A 24,795-nucleotide genomic window follows, 5' to 3' on the forward strand; every position below is an offset into this window, starting at 1 on the left:
TGAGTTACGACTTTTTATATAAGATGGAATAAAAACACATTTCAATATATACGTTCTTCACGTGAAAAACGTAAGCGGCTCACAGAGCTGCACATCAAACCCTTCTGTCAGAAAGACTAACATATACAAGGAGCTTCTTACAAAGCATTTTTTAGAATCTTCAGCATCAGAAAAACGCTGCCTTTCGACCACATCAAGTTGATTGACAGTCATCAGAGTAGAGGAAACAACAAGTATTCTCTCTGCAGGTGTCGGGCCAAAGGAGGTTTCTGGGAGAGAAGTCCAGGTCTTTACTTGCCGCAATGACGAGCACAAATAGTTGAAAGCGAAAAAGAAAAGTGCCCAAAGATCTCCACCTGGGGATGCGAAAGAACCTTCAACCCACACCTGATGGTCCACCAAGTGTCCGTCAATCACAGGGAAGCTCCCGGAGTGTGTGGAGTTGACACGGGTTCGATCCTTCCCTCCGTGCTCTGCTGTAGATCCTCAGGAAGTCCTTGTATCGAGGGGCGCATCCCAGCCACGCTTCGCCGAAATGAACCGACCCGGTCAAGAGAAACTCGTCGCCGGCCTCCGGGATGTCGCACCGGGTCGGTAGACGGACGCGTCCGACCCAGCCCCCCCGCGCCCTGGCTCCGCCCCACGCGAATATCCTGCTCTTCTGCCGGAACACTTGCTGCAGACGGACCGTGACTTCGGAGTGGTTGTCGGTGACTTTCTCTGGTCCCCGGAAGGATCCGCGAGCCACTGAGGGGAAAACAGTGTAAATGAAATGATTCGAACAAAATGTTAGATATTTGCTCCAGATGTTCACTTAACTCCTTGTGATCCTTTTTTTTTGTTTTATTTAAAGAAAACATGAACAAAATAATATTTATTTTGTTTTATTAAGCTTTTTTTTAAATTAATTCACTTATTTGTTTATTAAAGTTTGAATTATTTTTTTATATATAAAAAATATTTATTTATTTATTTATATATATAAATTAAATATTTAAAATTTAAATAAATTACATAATTAATAGTTTGATATTGTAGTTCAAACCGTTTTTTACTCAATATAAAAAACTTTGGTGTAAAAGTGCCACCTGACAAAACCAAAACAATACAGAGCCACTTAAAAAAAAAAGAATAATAATTTAGAAAACATATTATTAAATCATTAGAATTAGAAAATCTTATTTCATGTTCCATTCTCATGTCACTAAACGTCCATTCACTTTGCTCACTTTTCTATGAAAATCATATATATATATATACTGTATAAGGTAAGGTAAAACTTTATTGATCACTCAGGAGGTCTCCTTCGGGAAATAGTTTTTTCCAATAGCCACAGAAAATACAGCAATTTTTCATAAAAAGTAAATCAAAATAAAATAAGAACAAGAACAAAGAGAAATAAAGAGAAAGAACAAGATGATACAATCTAAGTCTAAAGATAAAGAACATAGATCAAAGAAAAATAACAAATATAAAGGATACAAAGACTAATATACTGTATATATATATAATTTCAAGAAAATGAGGTGAAATGAATGATTCGTCTTGTGAAAACACTGTTTAAAAAAATCAGTTTCCCAAGCATCAGTAGAACGAATACAAGTATTTACCAAAGTCGCTGGTGCACACGGACATGAGGACGTCTGCGTCTGAACAGGGTTCACAGGTCACTGCAGCGAAGAGGGAGAAGAAGAGAAATCATTGGTCGACAGCTTCTCTCTTTGCTAGCATCTGATTGGTCAGCATCCTGCACAGGTTTCTGTGTTTTATGAACAGTAAGGGTAGTGTCCAGAATATGGCGATACAATACATATCACCATACAGCGCCAAATGTTGCGATATATTGTAATACTGTAGTTTATATTTGTAGTATTGTCAAGTACTTGCCTCTGGAGTTGAAGAATTTACAGACCACATGACTCTTGATGAAGTCGTAACTGCTTTCATTTGTTTTGAGACCAAAATATGTCCAAACATCAGCTTTAAAAACTTCTGGAGTCGACTGTATCCTCTCATACTCAGTCATCGTCAGGATCACGCAGTATTTATCAGCCAAGGACGTACTTCTGTCCTCCAGCAACCGCAAGTTTGATTGCAGCACAAAAATAAAAAACCGCACAGAATATTTTCATCTTAATGATTAAATAAAAAAAGTAAACATAATCATTTTATTTTTAATATTTTATTAAAATATAAACCGTAAATAATCATATACTAAATATATATTAATTATTAGTATTATATATACTAAAATTTGAAAGGCAAAAGAAGGCTTTATTTTATTGAAAAAGTTATGTTAAATATCGATACAGTATCATGGAAAACAAAACATTTAAGTGTATCCATAGTTTCTCAAACCCTGCTTAAAAAAAGTAGAAGCAGTTCTGTGTCTTTGGCGCCACCTATGGCCTAGTGTAGGTTACTAAGAAAGATAAAAGTGAGCTAAAAGTGGTTGTCATGTTCATCTATAAGTCCACGTCCGTGTTCAGTTCTTAACAAAACATCACAACAAGACAGAATCAACTGAAATCGACAGGAAGAGACCTGATCATAGAATTAACCTTTGACCCCGTCAACTATAGAACATTTCTTCAGTTATGTTGACGTACCACCCACATGGGTGGGCTGAGCCGACGACGCCTGTTAACCAGACCCGGCTCTTGACTGACAGCTGGGGTCGGCTTCTTGTGCTTGACCCCGACGTGACCTTTTCATTGGTCTGCTTGTTTTTTTTTTCGTCTGGCGGGGTCAGGAATGCTGACGGGTGGGGTCGCCTCAGAGCGCAGTAGCGTGTGCGTGAGACGGCGAGAGGAAACACTAACGGGTGAAGTCATGATCTGTCACTTCCACTTGAGTTTTCACGTTGACAGCCGCGGCGGTTGAACAAGAAGATTACTGACAAATTGTTCAATGGCCGACGGTGAGAGAATCAACGAGTCCATCACACATTTTGACAAGTGAAGATCAAACTGGTTTAAAAAAAGAAAAAGAAAAGTTTGACACACTAAGGATAAACTTGCGTGTATTTTGCCGTATTTCATGAGTTTATCGCATTATAATTTGATTTGATTTTTGGTCATAAACAGTTTTTAATTACGTAAAAAATGTAACATTGCAATATTTTAAAAATATATACATTTTTTGTTTTTATATTCTTTAAATTCACCAATTTAACTGGGTTTTATTTTTAGTTTTTTGTTTTTTCACGATACTGTGTCGATACTTATAAACCGTTTTTTTTAAACTGTCAATCACAACTAATTTTTAGGATTGTTCTTTTATGGTTTATGTTTCAAGAAAGTGTGTATAAAATTAAATTATTTGATTATTTATATTATAATTTACACGCAAACATTCACATCGTTTCTTCATATTTGTGTTGCAATTAAAAATTTCCACTGCTAGATGGCAGCAGTCATTACGTCTTCTGGAGCTAAAGGAACGACGAAATCCTGGCTCCGGGGCTGAGGACGAGAGGATACAGTCGACTCCAGCAGCTTTTAAAGCTGATGTTTGGACATATTTGGGTTTCAAAACAAATTAAAGCAGTTACGACTTCGTCAAGATTTATGTGGTCTGTAAATTCTGCTACACCAGAGTCAAGTACTCGACAATACTACAAATATATTCTTGTACCTACAGTATCAAGATATATCATATATAACATAAATGATCATTAAAAAAATATATATAGATAGTACTAGTGCAAAATACAACAATGAACAGTTATAATTGTAACACAGTAAACAAGTTAAAATGTTTTAATTATATATTGTGTTAAATCTACACATATATTATAAAATATTTCTATATCTTGTGCCTCATCTGTTTTAATTCTATTAAAGTATTAATTAATTTATCAATAATTTGAGCTTCTTCTCCATTTAATGGATTATAAAAGCCTGATTTTCCGACATTATTTTTCAAATACAGTTTTGTTTTCGCCAACGATTTATTTATTTTTACAACAATCTTTACATCATTAATCATAATTTAAATATTTATGTGTATCATTTTACTTATTCTGATCTTGTAACTCATGATTTCCTCGTTTAAATGACGAAATTTAAATGATTTAAAAGACAAATAAAAAACCCTAGAACATTCTCCGACCATTCAAATAAATCACCTGACGGAAGGCGAACACGAGCAGAAAGTGTCTCACCTGGACCCGGGTGCAGGTGTGTGTACATGTGCACACCTGGACCTGGAGCCGGCACCAGCTCGTACTGGAAAGCCATGATCTTCCTGCTGATGTCGCTCCGAGCCACGGCCTCCACGAACAGGACTCCGGCGTCTCTGCCGAAGCAGCGGACCGACCCGACGTCCTGGTCCTGCTCCGCCAGCAGCAGCTTCAGGTCACCCGCCTTCTCCAGGTACACGTGGGCCCCCTGATCACACAAGCGCTCGGTCTCAGACCCGGTCGGGGTGGTTTTGTTTGAGGCGAGGGACGTACTTGTGAGTGAGCGACAGGTTTGATGCACACGTGGAGGGGGTGTCCGGCCGCAGGTTCCGTGTTCGGCCGCAGGTTGACGATGATGGCTCCGGTCGGGTAGAGCCACTCCAGGGACCCCTGAGAACAGCGGAGGTAGATCTGCTCGATGTCTCTGCGGTGGCCCTCGTGACTCAAACCGCTGCAATAGACGTTAGACGTTCATTTAGTGAAACTTCCAGACACACAAGAATCATTTCAATCCAAGCAGAGTGACTGAGCTGCAGCTGCCCGACCTCGTGTTTATCACTAATAAGTTTTAGTTTTGCATGAGTTCAGGTTAAAAAAAGGGACAAAGCGTTCAAATGTATCAATACGATATATTGCGAGTCTGTAGGAACAATATATGGGAATGACTTTTGTTTCTTTAATAATTTAATACAGTACAAATTTAAGCTATTTTCTTAATAGATACATCATTTTTTTAAACACACAGTTTCAAAATTCCTATTAAAAAATAATAGAATGTAGCTTTTTAAATTCAATATAAAAACAGGTTGGTATATAGAAGATACAGATACAGAGCTACTTGAAAGAATTTTCAGCCAGTCATGGTGGCTGAAAATTCTTTCAAGTAGCTCTGTATCTGTATCTTTGTATTGTCTGATGGCCCTTTACACATTTATTTTTATATTAAATTGAAAAAGCAACAGCTGTAACTGCTTTCATTTGTTTTGAAACCAAAATATGTCCAAACATCCGCTTTAAAAAGCTGCTGGAGTCACTGTATCCTCTCGTCCTCAGTCATCGTCATGATCACACAGTATTTAGGAGCGGAGGACGTAAATCAAACAAACAAAAACGAACAAATAAACTCTGGAAATATTAGATTTTAAAATTCAATTATTAAAAACAAGTTAATAGATGTCTTGAATGTTAAAACTTCTGTGTGCCTTTTTGCATGTTAATTGTTTATTAATTGTTTATTTAAAAAAGTCGATATAGTGTTGTCCATATACAATACCATAGTCATAGTCTTTCAAGAAACATCTTAAGACGTTTTTATTTGTTCAGGCTTTTCCTTGATTTTCTGGAACTCCTGTTGTGTTATCAGTTTTATCTTGATCTTTAAAGTATATACTATATTGAATATTGTTTTGATTGTTTAAGCGCTTTGTGACCCTGGTCTGGGAAAGCGCTATATAAATAAAAATTACTTACTTACTTACTTACAATATGGTATTGTGTACAGCATTATTCAACTGTATCAATGTTTTTGCATCCCTAATTATATCCTATATACACTGTATATAAACATACAGTGAAAAAATCAAATTATTTCAATTACAATTAACACGCAAACATTCACAGCGTTTCTCTATTTTTGTGTTGCAATTATTCGTGTCCTCCGCAGCTAAAAGGAACAATGAAATATGACTGAGGACGAGAGGATACAGTCGACTCCAGCAGCTTTTAAAGCTGATTTTTTGGTTTCAAAACAAATGAAAGCAGTTACGACTTCGTAGAGAGTCATGTGGTCTGAAGATTCTGCAACACCAGAGTCAAGTACTTGGACAATACTACAAATATATCCTTGTTACTACAGTATTACAAAACCAAAGTGCTGGATTCAACTTGGAGCCTAATATTTGGTCTTTAAAGCATCTTTAAGTTGCTCGAAAAACGCACTATTTGTGCGTGAAATTGTGTTTAGAAGATTAAGAAAATGATCCGCATTGATATCATTTTGTATTTTTCTCTTAAATATATGGAGTTTTTTCTGTTTTTTGTTGTTGTTGTTGAGATGTTCCTCACCTTCCCCGCCAGCTGCACTGGTCGCTGGAATACTGAGCCTCAGTCCCGCAGAGGAGAGTCCAGAGCAGCACCAGGGCCCGGAACATGGTGTTCCAGAGAGGTCCAATGTGGTCAGTCAAAGTCCAGAGAGATCGAGAGAGATCGAGAGAAGTCCGGAGAGAAGCGACTACATGGTCCGGAGCAGGGAACAGAAGATCCAGCCCGAGACCCGACCCAAGCTAAGCCACGCCCACAAACCCTGGACTCAGAACCACAGAGAGAAACTACAAATAAACGATCATAATGATGGACATGAGAGACGACAGCCATAGATAATGTCAAACTGCTGGATCAGTCCATCACTCATGTCTATATCGTAACGTTCCATCCCTCTGACGTCATCGATGCGCGTGAAGTTTGATGGAAAAAAAAAAGTCTTTACGCGACGCAAAAGTCACACGTGGACTCGAACCGCGTCTTTGGTTCTTTGGTGGATTTTCCCGTGAGAAAAAGTCAGAACCGCAAGTATGGTACCGAGTCGCCACATTCCTGCACACAGACAGAGTCACACATTCCTCGAAGACGCACAATAATGACGCGTCGATATGTACACGTTCACACCGTTGCTATAGTAACTCGTAATTCTATCTCATAATTCCATTTGGTAAGTTTCGTGTGAAAAAATAAAAATTATAATTATTTTTTTCTCCCTCAACTAACCCAATAAAAGTATGCGCATAACAGACATAATACATTTAAATAAACTCTATCATTTATTTTTAAGGTAAGGTAAGGTAAAACTTTATTGTTTAAAGTTTTTTGAGTGTAGAAAGGCACCAAACCAGCACATAGTTTTGCAACATAGTTAATTTCAAAATACTAAAATATGTTTTTGAGTTATTCTGTTTAATAAGAAAACAAACTGACTTTGCAAACACAGAATATCCTCTGCAGAGTACACGCGTAAAGAGTAGTTGTGTGTATTTGCAAGAATCTGGCAATACCTAACAAGATACAGGGGTGACGATACTACATGTAGGAACAAGTATTTGTATAGAACTGTCCGAGTACTTGACTCTGGCATTGAAGAATTTAAAAACCACATGATTCTTAGTGGTAACTTCTTTCATTTGTTTTGAAACCAAAATATTTCCAACTGTTCAACTGTATCCTCTCGTCCTCAGTCATCGCCGGATTCACGCGGGATTTCATTCTCCCTCTTGCAGTGGAGGACTAATGACAGTTGAATAAAATAAATATTTAAATCTTAATTGTGAATTTCAAAAATCTGATTATTTTTATTTTTCACACATTTTATTTAAATAAAATAAAGAAATTGATACAGTCTTGTAAGACTTTATTTAAGGAAAAAAAAACAGTTTATATCTGTGTTCATTTAATTTTGGTGAAAATAAAATCCCAAAACAAATGCCTAAATAAGGTTTATTTAATAAAAAAGTGATGAAATATGAGAAAAAGAATCTCCAACTAGTCAAGAAAAGCATGAATACAAAGACTACTGGACTGAACCAGGAACGCATTAGTCCAGCTCACTTCTGAACACATGTCCATCAGCTGAACACAGACTGACATCTTGACTTTCTCTCTCTCTCTCACACACACTCACTGTAAACACATCTAAATCCGCGACCCTCCGTCTAATTCGGTCACACCCGCCTGAGAACCCCAGAGAGATGCGATGTGCAGATTGACCTCATGTGCTCCTTCAGCACGTTGGGGGAATCGGCAGAGATCCTGCTTCTCCTTCCAACACCTGGCTCTTCTCGAGCCTCCTGACAGGAGCAGACCCCCCGTCCGTCCACACTCACTGCGCCCCACAACACATTCCTCTATCTCTGATTTCAACCCCCACGACCTCCACTTCCTCCTCGCTCACGTACAGCACGCTCCTGCGGAGAACTTCGTTTCTCTGCAGGGAACCACTTGGATGTGTTGGTGTCGTGTTGAAGGGCAAAGTCTTCTCTGGTGAAAATATAATTGCTTGAACAAAAACTATTTTTAAGAAAAATGTGAAGGAGTGATTTAGAAGAGGTTTATGTGAAAATATCTAGTTGTTTCTTCAGGACTTTGTTTCTTAATATACGTTTATCTGTTCATCAATTATTCCTTTAATTATTCTTAATGTCTTTGGTTCCTTATAAAATGTTCCGTAAATATTAGAAAATTAAAAATTTTTTGGTTCAAGAAAGTAAGTAAGTAAGTAATTTTGTATTTTCCAGACCAGGGTCACAAAGCGCTTAAACAATCAAAACAATATTCCATAAAGTATATACTTTAAAGATCAAGATAAAACTGATAACACAACAGGAGTTCAAGAAAATAAAGGAAAATTCTGAACAAATAAAAATGTCTTAAGATGTTTCTTGAAGGAGTCAGTAGATCATCAAACACAGAGAGAGATGAAGATCGTTCCAAAGCTTAGGAGCAACAGCCTGGAAGGATTTCTCTCCTCTGGTCCTGAACCATTCAGTAGATTCTGATCCACATACCTCAGAGCCCGAGCTGGGGTGTAAGGCTGGATCAGATCAGTGATGTAAGGAGGAGTCTGACCATGAATAGATCTGAAAGTAAGAACCAGAATTTTAAAGTTGATCCTGAAATAAACTGGCAACCAGTGAAGAGTTTTAAGGATCGGAGAAATGTGAGTTCTTCTACTAGAGCAAATATGTAAAATATGTGAAAATATATGTATATAATGTCTTTGGTTCTTAATAAAATGTTCTGTAAATATTAGAAAAAAAATTTTTTTTGGTTCCATAAAGTGATCCAAACAGCCATTATCCATCACTTTCATTCGAGAGATGATGTACTTCTACGATGTGTGTGTTGTGGGAACGAGCTCAGGAATGCTGATGCCACCTGTTAGTGCTTTTCTGTTGAAATCTTTTATAACAAAAAACATTTAGTACATTTCTTGCATGAGTCGTGCTTTGTTATCCCCTGATTAGCTTTTCTTGTAATCTTAAAAACAAACATAAAAATGCTACAGATTTACTTCCTTGGAAATATAAATACTCGTTAATATATTGTTTATTTTGGGAAGTGGTTTCAGGCTCTGGAACTTACGATCATGAGCAGCAACTGTGATATTAACCATTTTAATTGATAAAATAAAACCTTTTTGCCTTTTATTGAGGAAATGTAAAAAATAAAATAGTTTCAATAGAAAAAACATTATTTACATTCGATATTTATAAATTTAAATAAACAATTTCTGTTTATTTTCTTATCATCTGGACGCTTCCTTATCAGCATGCGTGCGTGCCATTGCTCTGCACGCGCCCAGGTTTGTTTGAGGCCGGCGGCTCTGAGGTCGGGGGTCAGTCGAGCGCTATCAGGGCCGATGTCTGCAGGAGATAGATGGAGTGTAAACAACGAGTAAAGCCGTGTTTACTCTTTGTTCCAGTGTCTTCCATTGATTCTCCATTAGCCGCCTCTGATCGTGCCGTGAGTGCAGGGCGGGTCAAGGAGAGAGGAGTTATTTAAACAAGGCTTAAACAACTCTGGTTTTTTGTTTGCTGTTTTTTAAGATGTACGGCTTTTTCTTTAGAGCGTCTGAATCCCTGTAGAGAGGTCGTCAAGGATGCTACATAACAGACCTAAAAAAGTACTTTCACAAACATATTTGCTAATATCTTGCGACCAATGAGTCATTTATTGTGTTTGTATTTTATTTAAACATATATGGAGGAGGTCATGTGATCAGGGATATCAGTGCCATCGGAATATTTATTGGTTTATTTTTTCAAGAATCATTTTATATTGAAAGATTGAATCTGTTTTGATTTAATCATGTGAATGTTGAAAGGATGGTTGTGTTTTTTAAATAATAATAAAAAAAATCTGAATAATTTCTTTAATTAATGAATTATATTTTACAAATGAATAGAAATAAATGTTCTAAATTCCATATTGTTTTTAAATTTAAATGTGATCTAAAATAGTTGTATCTTAGAAAATACTAAAAGATTATCTGTATGTATTTTTTTTAATCAATGTGAATAAGAATATCAAATCTAAATTATTTAATTTTTTAATTGGGGGCATAGCCACTAATAACAACACACTTTAAATATAGTTTTTTTTCTGAAATTACTAAAAACAAATTCAACCTTTTAATTTTGAAATGACTGATTGGATTATTAAAAAATTAATGTTAAAAACTAAATGATACTTTAATTAATCAATTCAGACTTTCAACATTTGAAGTAATAAATCCAATCGTTCAATACTCTGATGAAACTGATGTTCTTCCATATCAGTGTCAAAATAACACTGAGCTCGACTTCACTGATCAAACTCATCTCTGGGATTCAAACCCTGTGTTCACGTGTAACCGAGCCCCTCTCCAGTGGGTGGTTCTGGATCAGTGGAGATTCACCTCAAAACCTCAAACCTCTTCACATTTACCGTCACGCAGACCGAGAGGACGACGGAGGGGAAATCTCTGTTTACCTTTGCTCATGAAACCTCTGCACTCTGTGAGGTAGAATAAACTCATCGTGGGTTTGTGTACCACAAATCTGCTTTCATGGAAAAAGTCTTAGTTTTCACAAGAGGCCGAGAGAAAGAAAAACAAAGACTTGTTTTATTCAGCTTTTGTACATTTGAAGCAGATGGTTGCGTTGTCATCATAACGCTCGACTTGCTGATACAGACCTTCAGCAAATCGCCGTGGGCGTCGAACCCACGATGAGTTTGCTCGTCGTACCGTCAGTTAAAGTGGAAATAATCGAGCCCTTCTGTCAAGTTCAAAGAGTTGATGTTCTCCTCCAGGACGCCGCCCGTCATGTCCTGCACGAGAGAGCAACAGGAGAATTAAAAATAAAAAAAAGGTGTTTTGCTCATGACGTTGCAGGTTCAATCCCAGCCCTTGAACATCCCAGAACTAGTGTTGGTGTCACCCTGACTTACCAGCCAACTGCCATCAGTGTGTGATTGTGGACATTAAGGGGTAACTCAGTGTAAAGCACTATTTAAGTAAGAACCATTACCACAGTTATTTCCAACGTGCTGCCCTCGGGCAATTGGCAGCCCTTTTTTGTTGTAGTTTAAATATGGGAACTTTTGCTTTTGAGCGTCTAATTGTTTTTTGATTTCAAATATTTTCAAAACAATTTAAAAAAAAAAAGATTTTTATATGGTAATTCCAATATTTTCATAATAAATTGAATGTTTTTTAATTTCTAGCCTTTTTGATTCGATATTCAATTTTTGATAAAATAGTGTCAATATTGCAAGTTATATATAGATTTTTTTTTTATTGATTAACTCCATGTGAAGTATGATATTCTAATTCCAATAATAATGTTCTAAAATGATTTATTCATTTATTTTTTTGTAGCCTTTTAAATTCAATATAAAAATGTTGGTATTGCCACCAGACCAAACCAAATGAGTACAGATCAACTTGATCAAACTAGCTAATCGTGTTATTTTTGAAATTGTATTTAAAAAATTTGGAAAATGTATTCTATATTAAAATTCAATGCTTAAAGTTCAACGGAAGTGTTGATTTAAGTGTGTCTTAAATTGATCTTGGACTCATCATCACTTTTCCTTGAAATATTTGAGATTTCTTTTTCAATAATCACGCCCACTCTGCTGTGGGAGGTGTGTCACCGCGTGTCATCAATCCTGGAAGTCTCTACCTCCAATGGACTCGTTGTATAAACAAAGCAGGGCATGATTACAGCTGGCATGGAGAAGGAGTGAAGCCCTTATTACATCATAATGGCTCTCGTAACCTCTCGTTCGCCCAGATTTCAAACTAACTTTATAACGTAATAATTTCAAAACATGGTCATGATGAGAGACTTACTGCATGTTGGAGAGAAAGACACTTGAAACATGCGAGTCAGGAGAGTTAAAATCTGGGGTTCAACCTATTTTTCACGTGGCTCCAAAACAACATTGTATCACTTGTAGGTAAAGCCTGTTTAAACATCTCAACCCCCCTCCCCCACCCTCGCCCTTTCACCCCCAAGCCTGACCTTGGATGAATGAGCAACATTCTGTCGCTTCTGGACGACAAACATGTGGGATTGAGTCCAGGTGTTTGTGTGTGTTTCAGTCAATCGGACTCAGTTAGGGAGAGAGTGAGTGACGGAGGCCAGATCTCCTGGTTTTCTGACTCTGATTGCTTCCACTAATTCACATAATTGGGCAATTAGTGGCCCCTGTTGGTGGCGTCGCTCACGACTGGACGCCAGGATCTCGAGCGCTGATAAGACTGCAGTGAGATGTTCCGCCTCCTCTGCTCAAAGATCATAAATGAACGAGCCGCAGAGTTGAGTCAGAGTCTGCTGAGTATGAAATCTTTCAAAAAGAACCGAACAATGTCTGTGTTTGTAAGAGTGGAGATCAAAAGATCAGGCCCCGCCGTCACTTCCCATTTCCTCCCCGACCCCAGCCAGGCACACGCCCAGGGTCATTATGTTGTTAGGTCAGACATGTGACTCTTAAACTCGTGTTGTGCTCACCAGCTTGACACAAATGATGAAGGGAGCCGAGGCATGTTTGTAAGAGACAACTGGCACCCTGGGTTTTGGTCTCTCCTGGAAAAAGTATCAAGAAGAAAAACTTTCAGTTAGAGTCAAAAAGTTTGTAGAGATTCAAGGTTTATGTGCAATTAATTGTTACTTTAATTCCTTTACTTTAGATGTATATTGAACTGGTTACTACTTGATCCTTTTATACTCACTCACATGTTCTGTCCGTTTTCTATAATGGTTTATCAGTGACATCAGAATAATTAATAGTTGAATTTAACGTTTCACATGTTAGAAAGGTGTTTTTAGGCACTGCATATTTTTTAATAATTCAATTAATTACAAACCATATTGAAAGGTTGATTTTCATAGTGAATGATTATTTACTCATGTTGGGTTTGATATGTTTAGCATAATAGCTTAGGTTGGGTTCGGTAGAACTTTATTGATCCCTCAGAGGTCTCCTTCGGGAAATTGTTTTTTTCCAATTAGCCCAAGCAATACAGCAATTATTCATAAAAATAAATACAAATAAAATAAGAACAAGAACAAAGAGAAATAAAGAGAAAGAAAAAGATGATACAATCTAAGTCTAAAGATAAAGAACATAGACCAAAGAAAAATAACAAAGACAAAGGATACAAAGATTAACATAGAATAGAACATCATGATACTTTTAATAATCATTATTTAACCAAACATATTTTAAATGATAATAATGATAATATAATGATAATAATTTGGAATGATTTATAATAATAAAAATGGAATAAATGTTAAATGAAACCATTCAATATACTGATGGTACTGATACTTCTATATATTCCCCCACAAAGTATGAGCAGTCTCAGTCAAGTTTTTAAAGTTGAGTATACTTGTATTACAATTGAAGTATTTAAGGAGGTAAGCAAAACAACTAAAATAATTTTAAAAAAGCTGATGTCAATAAAACCTTAATTTTATGTTGATAGAGAGACAATTATTATTACTACGGTATGTATGGTTCCAGGAACTCTATTTAAACTGACTGCTTGGAATCTTATTATGAATGATTAAAACAACTTCAAAGTACATAAACAAAATTATTAATGAAAAAAAACTTGGCAGAGGTATGTACTCTCACTGTGTGTGCTTTTCTGGCTGGGAATGTTTTCTTTTTTTCTACAAATTGAAAACATTAAACACAAATCTGTGCTTTGAAAAAAACAAAAGTGGTAATAAAACGAAAGTGCATGATGTAAACATGCAGGCGATGATTAATAAAACATCACGACTGCATCGTTCTCACCGTAGACTCCTCGTATGTGTAGAAGCCCGTCTTGATCTTTTTCTCATCCACGTCGCAGAACGCTTGAACCTGTAAGTGAGACCATAGTTTGTATCGACGGTGAGAACACAGCAACACAACTTCACACAAGCACATGATGATGATGATGATGATGATGATGATGATGATGAGCGACTGACTTTCTTCTGGTTGGCTCCAGTCAAGCATCTGAATAGCTTCCGTCCCTGTTTCCCAGCGTTCCATATGGTGAAGCTCTTCCACTGGCTGATGACCCGCTCTTGCAAAAAGCTCACTCGTAGATTCCAGATGGTTTCCCTGAAATCATGATTTTAGATGAACATGCTTTAACATGGTGCTTGTTTGTTTCGGAAGCTTCTGGTCTTGACTTCAAATCAAGATGGAGAAGAAACTTCTTGCTCTCACTAGTTTCCTCCCTCATACAGAAACATTTATTGATGACTCTTGATAGTCAAAGGTGTGAGTGTGTGTTTGTCAAATGACAAATTAACTTAATTGATAAGGTCCTCTGATGCAGTGCTCATCAAACATCCGTCCATGGACTGATTCTTGAGGCCTTTGACACCGAAGACTGAAAGCATAAATTATTTTATTTTATTTTGCATTGATTATAACTTTCTGAAAGGTGTTTTATTTATTTTATTTATACTATATTTTCTCCAAAATCATATTAGCAGTCGTGTGTATCGGCAAGAATCTGACAATAAAAAAGATGTATGGGCGACAACATCTATTGCTACATATTGAGATACTATAGGAACAAGTATATATTTGTAGTATTGACGAGTACTTGACTCTGTTGTTGCAGAATTTATAAACCACATGACTCTTGACAAACTAGTACTTCTTTCACTTGTTTTAAATCATGTCCAAACGTCAACTTTCAAAGCTGCTGGAGTCGACTGTATCCTCTCGTCCTCAGTCATCACTAGGATTTCGCTGGCTTTTATTGTTCCATTAGCTGCGGAGGATGTGATGACTGCGGTGACGGAGGTTTAATTGCAACATAAAAAATTAATTAGCATGACAATTGTAGATAAACAAATGGTTTTATACATATTAAATATAAAGCAGCCCGGTGCTCCTGCTGTTTCACCGTTATTTATTGTCATCAACATGATGTATTTTTTCCGCAGGTCACACCATTCCAGCGAATATAATTACGACATTAAACTGGCCGCTGGTGCACAAAAGTTTGGGGACCCCTTCTCTGAAAGACTGATGGCTTTAGTACGGCACCCGGAGCTAGTTCTGCGACCTTAAGACTTAACACACCCCAAAGAACGTTAAAGACCCATTTAGATTGATTTAAATAGGCATCATTATTATTCAAAGGTTAAACAAATGACACATCGCGCGAAAAACCATTTGTGTTTTTTCAAACGACCGTGAAATGTCTTTGCCAAACAAGCTCCTCATGTCAGTGGGCAGGAACTCGGGTCAGAGATTCCATAACTCACGCCTACAGACGATCAAGTCGAAGAAGTTGTCGTGTTCATTTATAGACAGGAAATCCTCTCCGAGGTGAAACACAAGAGGTGACAACTAGTCGGGGTGAGGAAAGAAGGCGGTTCAGAATAGTCTTTCTAAAAATAAACTGGATGATGGATGAAGACAGAATACCAAGACTAGTTGAATTATTTATACTTTTGTCATCCGACTTACTGGGAGTCTTTGACGATTGAAATGGAAAAATGATTGTTTATTTGAATTTAAAAAAAGACATTTTTACTTTTATTTATCTCTGAATGAGGAGTGCAATGCCTGGTTTTTTTGAGCCTCTATTGTATTGGCAAGAATCTGGATCAGACACTGTAGGAACAAAGATATATTTGTAGTATCGTCGAGTACTTGACTCCGGTGATTTACAGACCACGTGACTCTTGACGTAGTCGTAACTGCTTTCAGTCGTTTACTGTATCCTCTAGTCCTCAGTCTTCTGCAGGATCTCAAGGGAATTCCTTTTTTCTTTAGCTGGGGAGGGCGTTATGACACTAGTGACCGGTAGTGTAATTGCAAAACAAATATGGCCTAAATATTTGCTTGTTAATTATTATTTGTATGGCTACTAGTTAACATCATGTTTCAAAGGTTGAAGTCTTCCTGGTCAAGATGCAGTAAGTCCCTCATATTGACCCATTTTTTTAAGTTATTACTTTATAAAGTTCTTCCTTGTCTGAAAACTCGGCGAAAGAGAGGTTATGAGAGCGGTTACCATTATGACATAACAATGGCTTTACTCCATTATTCACTCCAATCAACACATTAGTTCAGCGATGTTTTCTTATATTAACTGGATAATCAAAGATTAGCTCAACCTGCTCTCATAGAAACAAGGTTGAGAACCTTGTTCTAGACCAGACCTGGGCAAAGTGCGGCCCGGGGGCCACATGTGGCCCTTTGACTGTATTTATGCGGCCCTCGTAATGTCAAAGTATGATCATGTAGGTTCTAATGCATTAACAAACTATTTTGTTTTTATTATTAATTTACATTTTCACACTTATTTACCTTTTCCCTCCTTTCTTGTGTGTAATTTCTCGAGTATATATTAATCCCTCCAAACGTTTTTTTTTAAGTTAGACAAGGAATGTTTTGAAAAAAAAATCGATATACAAGAATAAAATCGCAGCTTAATTAGCTTAATAAATGTCACGGCCTAATGACTAACGTCCTTTTTTGAGGGTTTTTCTCATCTTTCTTTTTACTTGACGGCCCCTCACAACATTCACAGAATCTAATGTGGCCCTTGAAGAATTATAATTGCCCACCCCTGTTCTAGACCAAAGTAATAAACACTCAACCACACCCTCTCAGTGAACTCATCTGCGTGCAATATTTGTGAGAAAACTCCCGTCAAAGATACCATCACTCATGAGGAAAGAAGACTCAGGAGGACTCAGAATAGGATGACAATCTGCAAACAAGTGCGTCAGCAGGACATGATCTACAAGGAGAAGCCGAGGAAATGAGGAGAGAGGAAGGAAACGACACGCGGCGAGAAAGATGGCATCAAAGCGGTGGAGGAAAGCGGCGTATGCTCAGCGGGGAAATCATGCTGCGACACACACACACTTACACCTGCACACACTGCACGGCAAACCTTCCAGAAGCACAAGCTAGAGCTGGAATGTCATCTCCCACTGACCAGGCTCTCTGGTTCAAAACAAGATCCGATTCCGTCCCAGCTGTGTCTGAAAGATGCTGAACATTCCACACTGAGAAGCCAACAGGTTGGAATTCCCGATTTATTTTGCAGTGAATTGAAAGATGACTCAAACCACAGAGGGGATGCCAGCAGGCAGCTGTGCGTAGGTGTGGGTGGCAATGTGACCACCATTTATGTATGGTGTGTGTGTTAGTGTGTGTGTGTGGGAGAGATGAAAGAACTCACTCGGTGACAGAGTGTGTCGCTGCTCTCTCGTGGTAACGGTAAACCAGTAAGCACCGGTCAACTCTGACCACGCCTCCTCCCCGGCGAAGACTCTGGTAGAAGAAGAGCAAATCCTCAGCGACTCCCTGTTGGGACCAACAGAGAGATTCATCTCAGTTACACCGAAGTCTTCTTTTAGCCCCGTAAGACAATCATTTGAATGAGGTACGGAAGCTGCGCTAGGGTCGGGATCTTTACCTTTCCTCCTACGTCAAACATCCCGACCTTCAGGAACCAATCCCTGGAGCAGAACCACGTCGGCATGATTATAGTGGGACCGTGTGACGTGAACACCTGAAACACACAGACTCACACATTAAATGTTAGCTTGAAACCCGCCTTTTGATGACCTTCACAGGTCGTGATACGAACATTACACATCTAGATAGAGATGAAGGTTTTTGGGGAAAAAATACAATAGCGACTCATTTATTCGTCACAAATATTGCGATTCAGTCTTTTTTTAAAACTATACAATTCAGTACTCAATGGTCACATCTGAGCAGAATCTCTGTTTCATCTCTTTCTTCAGAGAGCAGATTTCTAAACTATTACAAGTCCATAAATGAGTCATTATGAGGGTTTAATTCCAACAGCTCTGACCCCGTTTCCAAGCAGCACACATGAAAATGATTCCACAGAAAATACATCTGGATTCAATTCATTAGACAGATGAGCTGGATCCACTCGGACCATGTGCAAATTTTGCAAATATTGCAACACTGAGCAAAGCCGTGACCAACAGCATGAATAAGATGTCAGGAATTGAAGGTTGTGGAGAATCAAACGTAATGCAGTGCAGATGAAAATGTTTTCATCTTGATTCTTACTCAACTAGTCCGGAGAGACAAGATGAAGATCACAGCATGAGAAGGTTGAGTTTTTAAATCTGCAGAATCATGATCTCATTTTCGGGCTCCATGTAACAGAATATCTCTTACCCTGGAATGTCTACGAATGATGTGGTCTGATTGATTTTGTGTGTGTGTCACTGTTTCATTGTTATAAGCTGCACTGCTGGGAATTTTGCATGAAATATGTTTTTATATAATAATAGATTAAAACAACAATGGTTAGTTTTATTGAAAGATTCTCCTTAATCTTTTTAATAATTATGTATTTATTATATTCTTCTGCTCTTTCTCATGGCAGGAGTCGGGAGCCCATCCCAGCTAACTAGGGCAAGAAGCATGGAATATCATGGACACAAAAAAAGTAAGATTAAACTACACACAATGTCAGCACAGTGATAACTTCCCACAGGAAGGACACAACTGCAAATGAACAGAACGATCACTACAACACTTCATAGCACGTATCAAAGTCTGAAGGTAAATTTAATGCAGATTCATGCTCATGTTGGCGACCTTTAAAGATGTTTGAGATAAGATAGGAAACACAGATTACCAGCGGAAGTACCTGGTGATGCCAAATGATTTTTTAAAGATACAAAACCACAAATAATAATTTATATAAAAAATGCAACAGCAATCTAGTTTAGTTTTATCTGTTCTACTGTCTCATTTACATGCTTGCATAGACTTAAAAGGGACTTGAAAGGGCTGTGACAGATTACGAAAAATCACCCAGAAACTGCTAAGTGCTAAAAGGAGGCCAAAAAAACCTGGGTCCTTATGTACTAAGAAGTCGTACGCACAAAAAACGTGCAGACATACTTTTCCACGTCAAAGTTCATCTGTATCAATAAGGAAAAGATCATTATTGGGATGTATGAAGGAAAAGTGCTTGTATTTGTGTTCACGCGCAGATTCATACATCTATATTTTTTTGTATGTGCACCATTTTCTGGATTTGAATGAACAACTCTTCCACAAACTTCTTTGTACATGAGGCCCCATGAGACTTGTGACTTTTAAAGGGTTGTAAGAGAGCTCTAATCCAGTTTAAAACCCTGAAAAGTAGGATATTAACGATATTTTAGCACTGATACTAAGGGAGTATTTAACACATGACCGTTTTCTGCCTTTTTGGCCTTTGCAGGGGAATAAGGAAAAAAACTAAAACATGGCTTAGTCCAGACACGGATGTAATTGTGGTCATTTTGTAGCCCAAGAAGATCTCTGTTGGACCTCAGTAGAACCTGTGAAAGAACCAAGCTGGAGTGTCCTTCATATATATAAATGGATGTCAACAGTTAGTCTTCAAAAAGAATAAAACTGATATATATGGTTAAAACCCCTATTTATGACGAATATGTTTTTGAAACGTCTCGTCCCACCTGTGTGAGGAGCTGATCCTGAGTGATGCAGTTGATCCAGCGAGTGTAGCGCTCAGTGGATCCCTCGGGGTCTCTTCTCACTCTGCAGCCGACCACCTGAAAAGAAACAGACCAAAGTTTGGACCACGTTTCTGAATCAAATATAGATAATTACATCTTTATTGATCCCTTGGGAAAATTTATTTTGGAAATGTTTGTTTCAGCCGTTAAAAAATGTAAAGAACAAACTGAAAACAGATCATAAACAGGTATAAAACTTTTTATTTTTATTACAAAAACATACCCCCTTATGAATTACTATATGAACACTTTTAATAATAAATAATAATTAAAATGGTATAAGAGCAAAATATCAGTGCTACGATGTAACAACTATTCTATATCTTTGAAAACAATTGATTATAATTGCTAATGTAAGACAAATGTAAAGTCCAGAGGTGATATCGCACCATATATGAACACCTAAAACTATATAGTCACATTTATAACACTGCCAAGTACTAACTCAATTTAAATACAATCCTAAAAACAACAAAAAACAAATACAAGTTACTATATAACTACGAAATATATCATTGGTTAGTCCAGAAAATATCAGAAATTAATCAGGTAACACATAAACAAAGTTGGTCTTATTAACACAAGTGGAGTTAAAGGAATTTTGCTTTGAAATACATTTTGTTCAGTGTGTGTTCATGTGTGTGTGAAGTTTGAAAAGGTGCAGTTATTTACACAGTTCCACAGTCTACACACAGTCCTGACCTTTCACCTCTGGTATGGAGCTGAAAGCACCAACACTGCTAACTCTAAATGCCAACTATACTTTGGCTACGACACATCGTGCAGGCGTGAGATAATGTGTCAGTAGTCCAGCAGGATGGAAATAAATTCAGATGTTAAAAAACTCTGGGAAAGGGTTGAGCAAGGATGAGAAGAAAAAATGAGAGAAGAGAAGAAGAGAAAATGGAGACAAGCTTACACAGTTGCCATGGAGAAGTGCAGCTTCAAACTGAAGGCGAACCCTCTCTGGTAACATGACGTCATCCTGAAGTAACAAGAAACAACAGGAGATGGTTCTGATCAACAGTAACCATTGACAGTCAATAAATTATATTTTTCTCTTTAGTAACATCAGCATGTGACTCTTGACACATTCATATTCTTGTTTCAGTCAAGTTTACCTCAAATAAATCTGTAGTGAAAATGTCTGAAATGCAAGGTCAATATGATGTATTTTTACTGTTTTATGTAAAAAATAATGTTGTCATCAAAACAATCCGCGATGCAAAAAAGGTTTGGTATTAAAGGTCATACACATAAACAGTGATAAACAAGTCTAAACAATGTTTTTCCGCCCTGACACACAAACAAAAGGATGTTAGATCAAAGTTCAATCAGCCTGTTGTGTGTTTTTCCACCTTAATTTTGAACGTGACTCCAAATCCAAACCTCCATGGGTTATTGCATTTGATTTCCATTCATCATTTTTGTGTGATTCTGTTGTTAGCCCATTGAACTATGTAAAGAACAAAGTATTTAATACGAATATTTCATTCATTCAGATCTAGGATGTGTTTCTTTACTATTTTGAGTAGTGTATGAGAGCCAGAAATAATAAGAAATACAGTGCTGTTAAATAACAATAAGAAAAATATTTAACTGTATCGATATTTTCTTTCAACCCTACTAAAACATCCTTAGAAGATCTTAGTTTGCCTATAGAATGAAACTTACTGCGTCTTGAAAACAAAGGTATTTCCCGGAGCTCTGACATATTGCCTTGTTTTTTGCATATCCCACTGAAAGAGGAAAAAAAACATTTTTTAGTTGCATTTATATTAAGACGTTACCTACAAACTTCCTTTACTTACATTACTGTCCGACAACCTTTAAATACACACAACATGCATAACTCAAGATTTATGCTCTAACTTGTTTTGGGCTAATAAGCTAGACTTTACTTGACATAGTTTAAAGGATACAACTAGTATTCTTGTCTTTTTTTTTTTGCCATTAGATGTAATTCCTTTCACAAGATTAACACACTTAATGTTTTCAAAACTTACCTTAAATCCAAACTTTAAAAAAAGGCACTAGTAGACATGAGTTTTTCTTTTTTAATTATATCTATCATTCATTTTTAATTTGGCCTGTGTTTATATCAACTGTTACTCTTAAATATGTGTTTACGGTGACCTCGAGTACTGTAAAAAATAGCCTTTTAAATAAGTTATTTTTCACATTAACAATATTAACATTAATAATAAATAAAAATAATAGTATATAACAAATAATGTGTTGTTTCTTTCCGGTTCATAACTCAGCTCAGGCAGCCTGGACTGACCTCCTTTCGGTTGAGGAGACTTGTGGCCTGAGATCACCAGTGAGATCCCTCTGGCCTCCAGTACTGACCTCCATTCCTCCACCACGTTCACAGATCCATCCTGAAATACCCACACTTGCATTTCAAGCAATCTTAACACAAACATGAACATGGAAAAACCCTCATACAGTGCTGGCATCATCGAAGACGGACAGCTCCATCACTCCAGTGAAGTCCTGCAATTCAATGGCCTGTAGACATTCGGACAGCCAGCATGCCGCGTTGTACACTGGCATGATCACGCTCTGAAAAACACACACAGATACTCAATATAGTTGTCAGTTTATCCGTTGAATTCTATCTCTTGCCCTTCAGACAGACAGCTTATTGATTTGGATGTGTCTGATGCGTTTGCCCTGTGGTGGACTGTTGACCCTTCAGGGACGTCGCCATCTGGTGGCGATTGGGAGAAAATGTTTAAAGGGCAACTAATGTAAAAACTTTCACTCACATGTTTCAAACGTTGAGGTCTTTAAGTCTCTCATCATCACCATGTTTTGAACTCATTACTTTATAAAGTTCTCAACCGTCTAAAATCTCAGCGAACGAGAGGTTACGAGAGCGGAGTCCATGATGATGTAATGACGGCTTCACTCTTTCTCCAGCCAGCTGTAATCACGCCCCGCTTTGTTTATACAACAAGTTAATTGGATGTGTAGAGAGTGGGCGTGGTTTGGGTAAACAAGTTATTTAATCTCCAGAAAGTGTTTTCAGTAGGCAGGGCTTAAAGCACATTTTCTAATGTAAATATTTAAATTAAAAGAGAGTTTTGTACAAACAGATACATACTGATGATGCAATAGAGTCCAACATTTATTTAAGACTTAAATCTACAGGTTAGTGGCCCTTAAAGTGATAGTTCACTTAAAATTCTAATTTTCTACTCCTTCTCATGTCGACAGAGGGTTGGAAGAATTTTCGTAATCTGTCTCTTTTTGGAGTTACAGGATATTTTCACGCCGCACTACATGAACATATAACATATAAAACTGGCCTCAGGTTTCTTTGTCCAAAAAGATGCACATGTAATTCTAAAAAAAGAGCAGATTACTCTGAAAATAATCCCAAACCTTAGTTGACATGGGGGTGAGTAGAAAATGAATTAAATGTGATTTGTAGGTGAACTATTCTTTCGAACAAGTTTAAAGCAATCAAAAACTGTCAATTCAAGCAGTGTGAATTATATAATTTCTGTTTCGATTGTAAGTAAGTAAGTAAGTAATATTTATTTATATAGCGCTTTTCGAGACCAGGGTCACAAAGCGCTTTAACAATCAAAACAATACTCAAAAACAGTACATACTTCAAAGATCAAGACAACACCGAGAGTAATAAACATAAACCCTAAACGTTTTTGTCAATTTTCCAAGAACCTGTACAATTTATGTAGTGCTACATAGTATTTACGCAAATATATTCCTCAACAATCCTTTTTTTTAAGTCATTATTCAGCTGAATCTCAGAATGTGTCAAAGAACTACACTTCCCAGAGTGCACCAGCAGCAGCAAACCAGCTGCTCCAGTCATTGGCACTGATGTGGATCACCTGTGAACTGTGAACTCATGGAGGTTCTCAGTCAGTCAGAGAGAGAAGACACTCCAGGGGTTCAGTCCAAAGACGCCAATGGTCGGTGAAATGTTTTATTTACTTTCATTGTGTTTGAAATGTTCAAATTTATAACTGCGGTAAATATTAGTTAAGGAACACATTGCAGCATTTACTATATTGATTTTGTGATTAATGGGTTTTGCTCAAAATAACATTTCATTTGAGTTTGGAAAATTCAAGGTAAAAGATTAAAAAGAATAGTACAAAATTAAATATCCCAGCTTTGCTAAAAAAGGCTTTGGAAAATTCATGAAATTAGATTTAGTGCTTATTTATTCATGTAAACAATTTGATTAAGATGTTTAAATGAATTTAAAATATTCGAATGTTTAAATGAATTTAAAATGTTTTAATGTTTAAGTTAATTTAAAATGAATTTAGCATGTTGAAATTCAGTTGAAATTCATTAAAAATGTTTGATTTAAATGGATAATTAAAATGTTTTTTTGTTGTTTGTCAGTAATTAGGTTGTAAACCTTTAAAGACAGAGAAGCTGAAAGAAAAGTGATTGAAGTGATAAAAAAAAAAACCTTAATAGTTGACAAAGATCTGACTTTACTTTCATGTTCAGCAGGTTTTGAAGTATAAGTGAACAAAGTTTCATGTATTTTTAATGTAGAAATATTGATTTATTGTCAATATGGTACAGTGTATTGATGTCAATGTTATTCAAGCACAATATATTTTAATTCTTATAAAAAATAACGTAATAGTTGACAGGGGAATGCTGAGAGCGAGTTTATATAAACACTGACGAACATAAACATGGACGCGCTTTAGTATAACATAAAATCGTGTACATTGTGAATTTCGGGTTCATTTTAACGTATTATCGATGGCACTGACTAATGATGACGTCACACCCACCACATCCACAGTCCGCATCTTCTGCTCCTCAGGTTCTGCGTCATCTCTACGCGGCTCCATGCTGACATCCGGGTCCTCCTGTCAGCTGTTCATGGCGTGTCAATCCTGGTAATCACTATTTACGCACATTCGCGTGATATTTTGTAAAAAATAATACTTTTAAACCATTCGTTTGAGCTCAGACCACGTTTTAGCTCAGACCACGATGCGACGGAGGATA

At 37.0% G+C, this 24,795-nt stretch overlaps 2 protein-coding genes across 2 annotated transcripts; both read right to left on the bottom strand.

The window, feature by feature from the left end:
- Positions 1-6,574, bottom strand: LOC148089348 (meteorin-like protein). The gene is made up of 5 exons (XM_087805993.1): positions 6,248-6,574; positions 4,457-4,634; positions 4,166-4,391; positions 1,611-1,670; positions 1-747 (listed from the first exon to the last, which is right to left on the bottom strand). The coding sequence occupies exons 1-5, from the start codon at positions 6,331-6,333 to the stop codon at positions 410-412; spliced, it is 888 nt and encodes a 295-aa protein (XP_087662119.1). The 5' UTR covers positions 6,334-6,574; the 3' UTR covers positions 1-409.
- Positions 6,575-10,820: 4,246 nt separating this feature from the next.
- qtgal (queuosine-tRNA galactosyltransferase) lies at positions 10,821-24,795 on the bottom strand. The gene is made up of 12 exons (XM_087805981.1): positions 24,576-24,795; positions 22,228-22,344; positions 22,061-22,160; positions 21,451-21,515; positions 20,696-20,761; positions 19,717-19,812; positions 17,676-17,771; positions 17,439-17,563; positions 14,206-14,341; positions 14,027-14,095; positions 12,730-12,804; positions 10,821-11,041 (listed from the first exon to the last, which is right to left on the bottom strand). The coding sequence occupies exons 1-12, from the start codon at positions 24,633-24,635 to the stop codon at positions 10,961-10,963; spliced, it is 1,086 nt and encodes a 361-aa protein (XP_087662107.1). The 5' UTR covers positions 24,636-24,795; the 3' UTR covers positions 10,821-10,960.

The sequence above is a fragment of the Callionymus lyra genome, chromosome 1, assembly GCF_982586985.1.
Source record: "Callionymus lyra chromosome 1, fCalLyr1.hap1.1, whole genome shotgun sequence".
Lineage (NCBI taxonomy): Eukaryota > Metazoa > Chordata > Actinopteri > Syngnathiformes > Callionymidae > Callionymus > Callionymus lyra.

What these genes read in the sequence shown, in the direction of transcription:
- LOC148089348 (XM_087805993.1), bottom strand. Translation starts at nt 6,333, where the DNA reads ATGTTCCGGGCCCTGGTGCTGCTCTGGACTCTCCTCTGCGGGACTGAG. An exon ending in CAGTGCAGCTGGCGGGGAAG is followed by an intron (nt 4,635 to 6,247) that starts GTGAGGAACATC and finishes CGTCTATTGCAG; the next exon opens with CGGTTTGAGTCACGAGGGCC. An exon ending in ACACCTGCACCCGGGTCCAG is followed by an intron (nt 1,671 to 4,165) that starts GTGAGACACTTT and finishes TCTTCGCTGCAG; the next exon opens with TGACCTGTGAACCCTGTTCA.
- qtgal (XM_087805981.1), bottom strand. Translation starts at nt 24,635, where the DNA reads ATGGAGCCGCGTAGAGATGACGCAGAACCTGAGGAGCAGAAGATGCGG. An exon ending in ACACATACGAGGAGTCTACG is followed by an intron (nt 12,805 to 14,026) that starts GTGAGAACGATG and finishes TACTTTTTCCAG; the next exon opens with GAGAGACCAAAACCCAGGGT. An exon ending in TCATCATTTGTGTCAAGCTG is followed by an intron (nt 11,042 to 12,729) that starts GTGAGCACAACA and finishes TCTCTCGTGCAG; the next exon opens with GACATGACGGGCGGCGTCCT.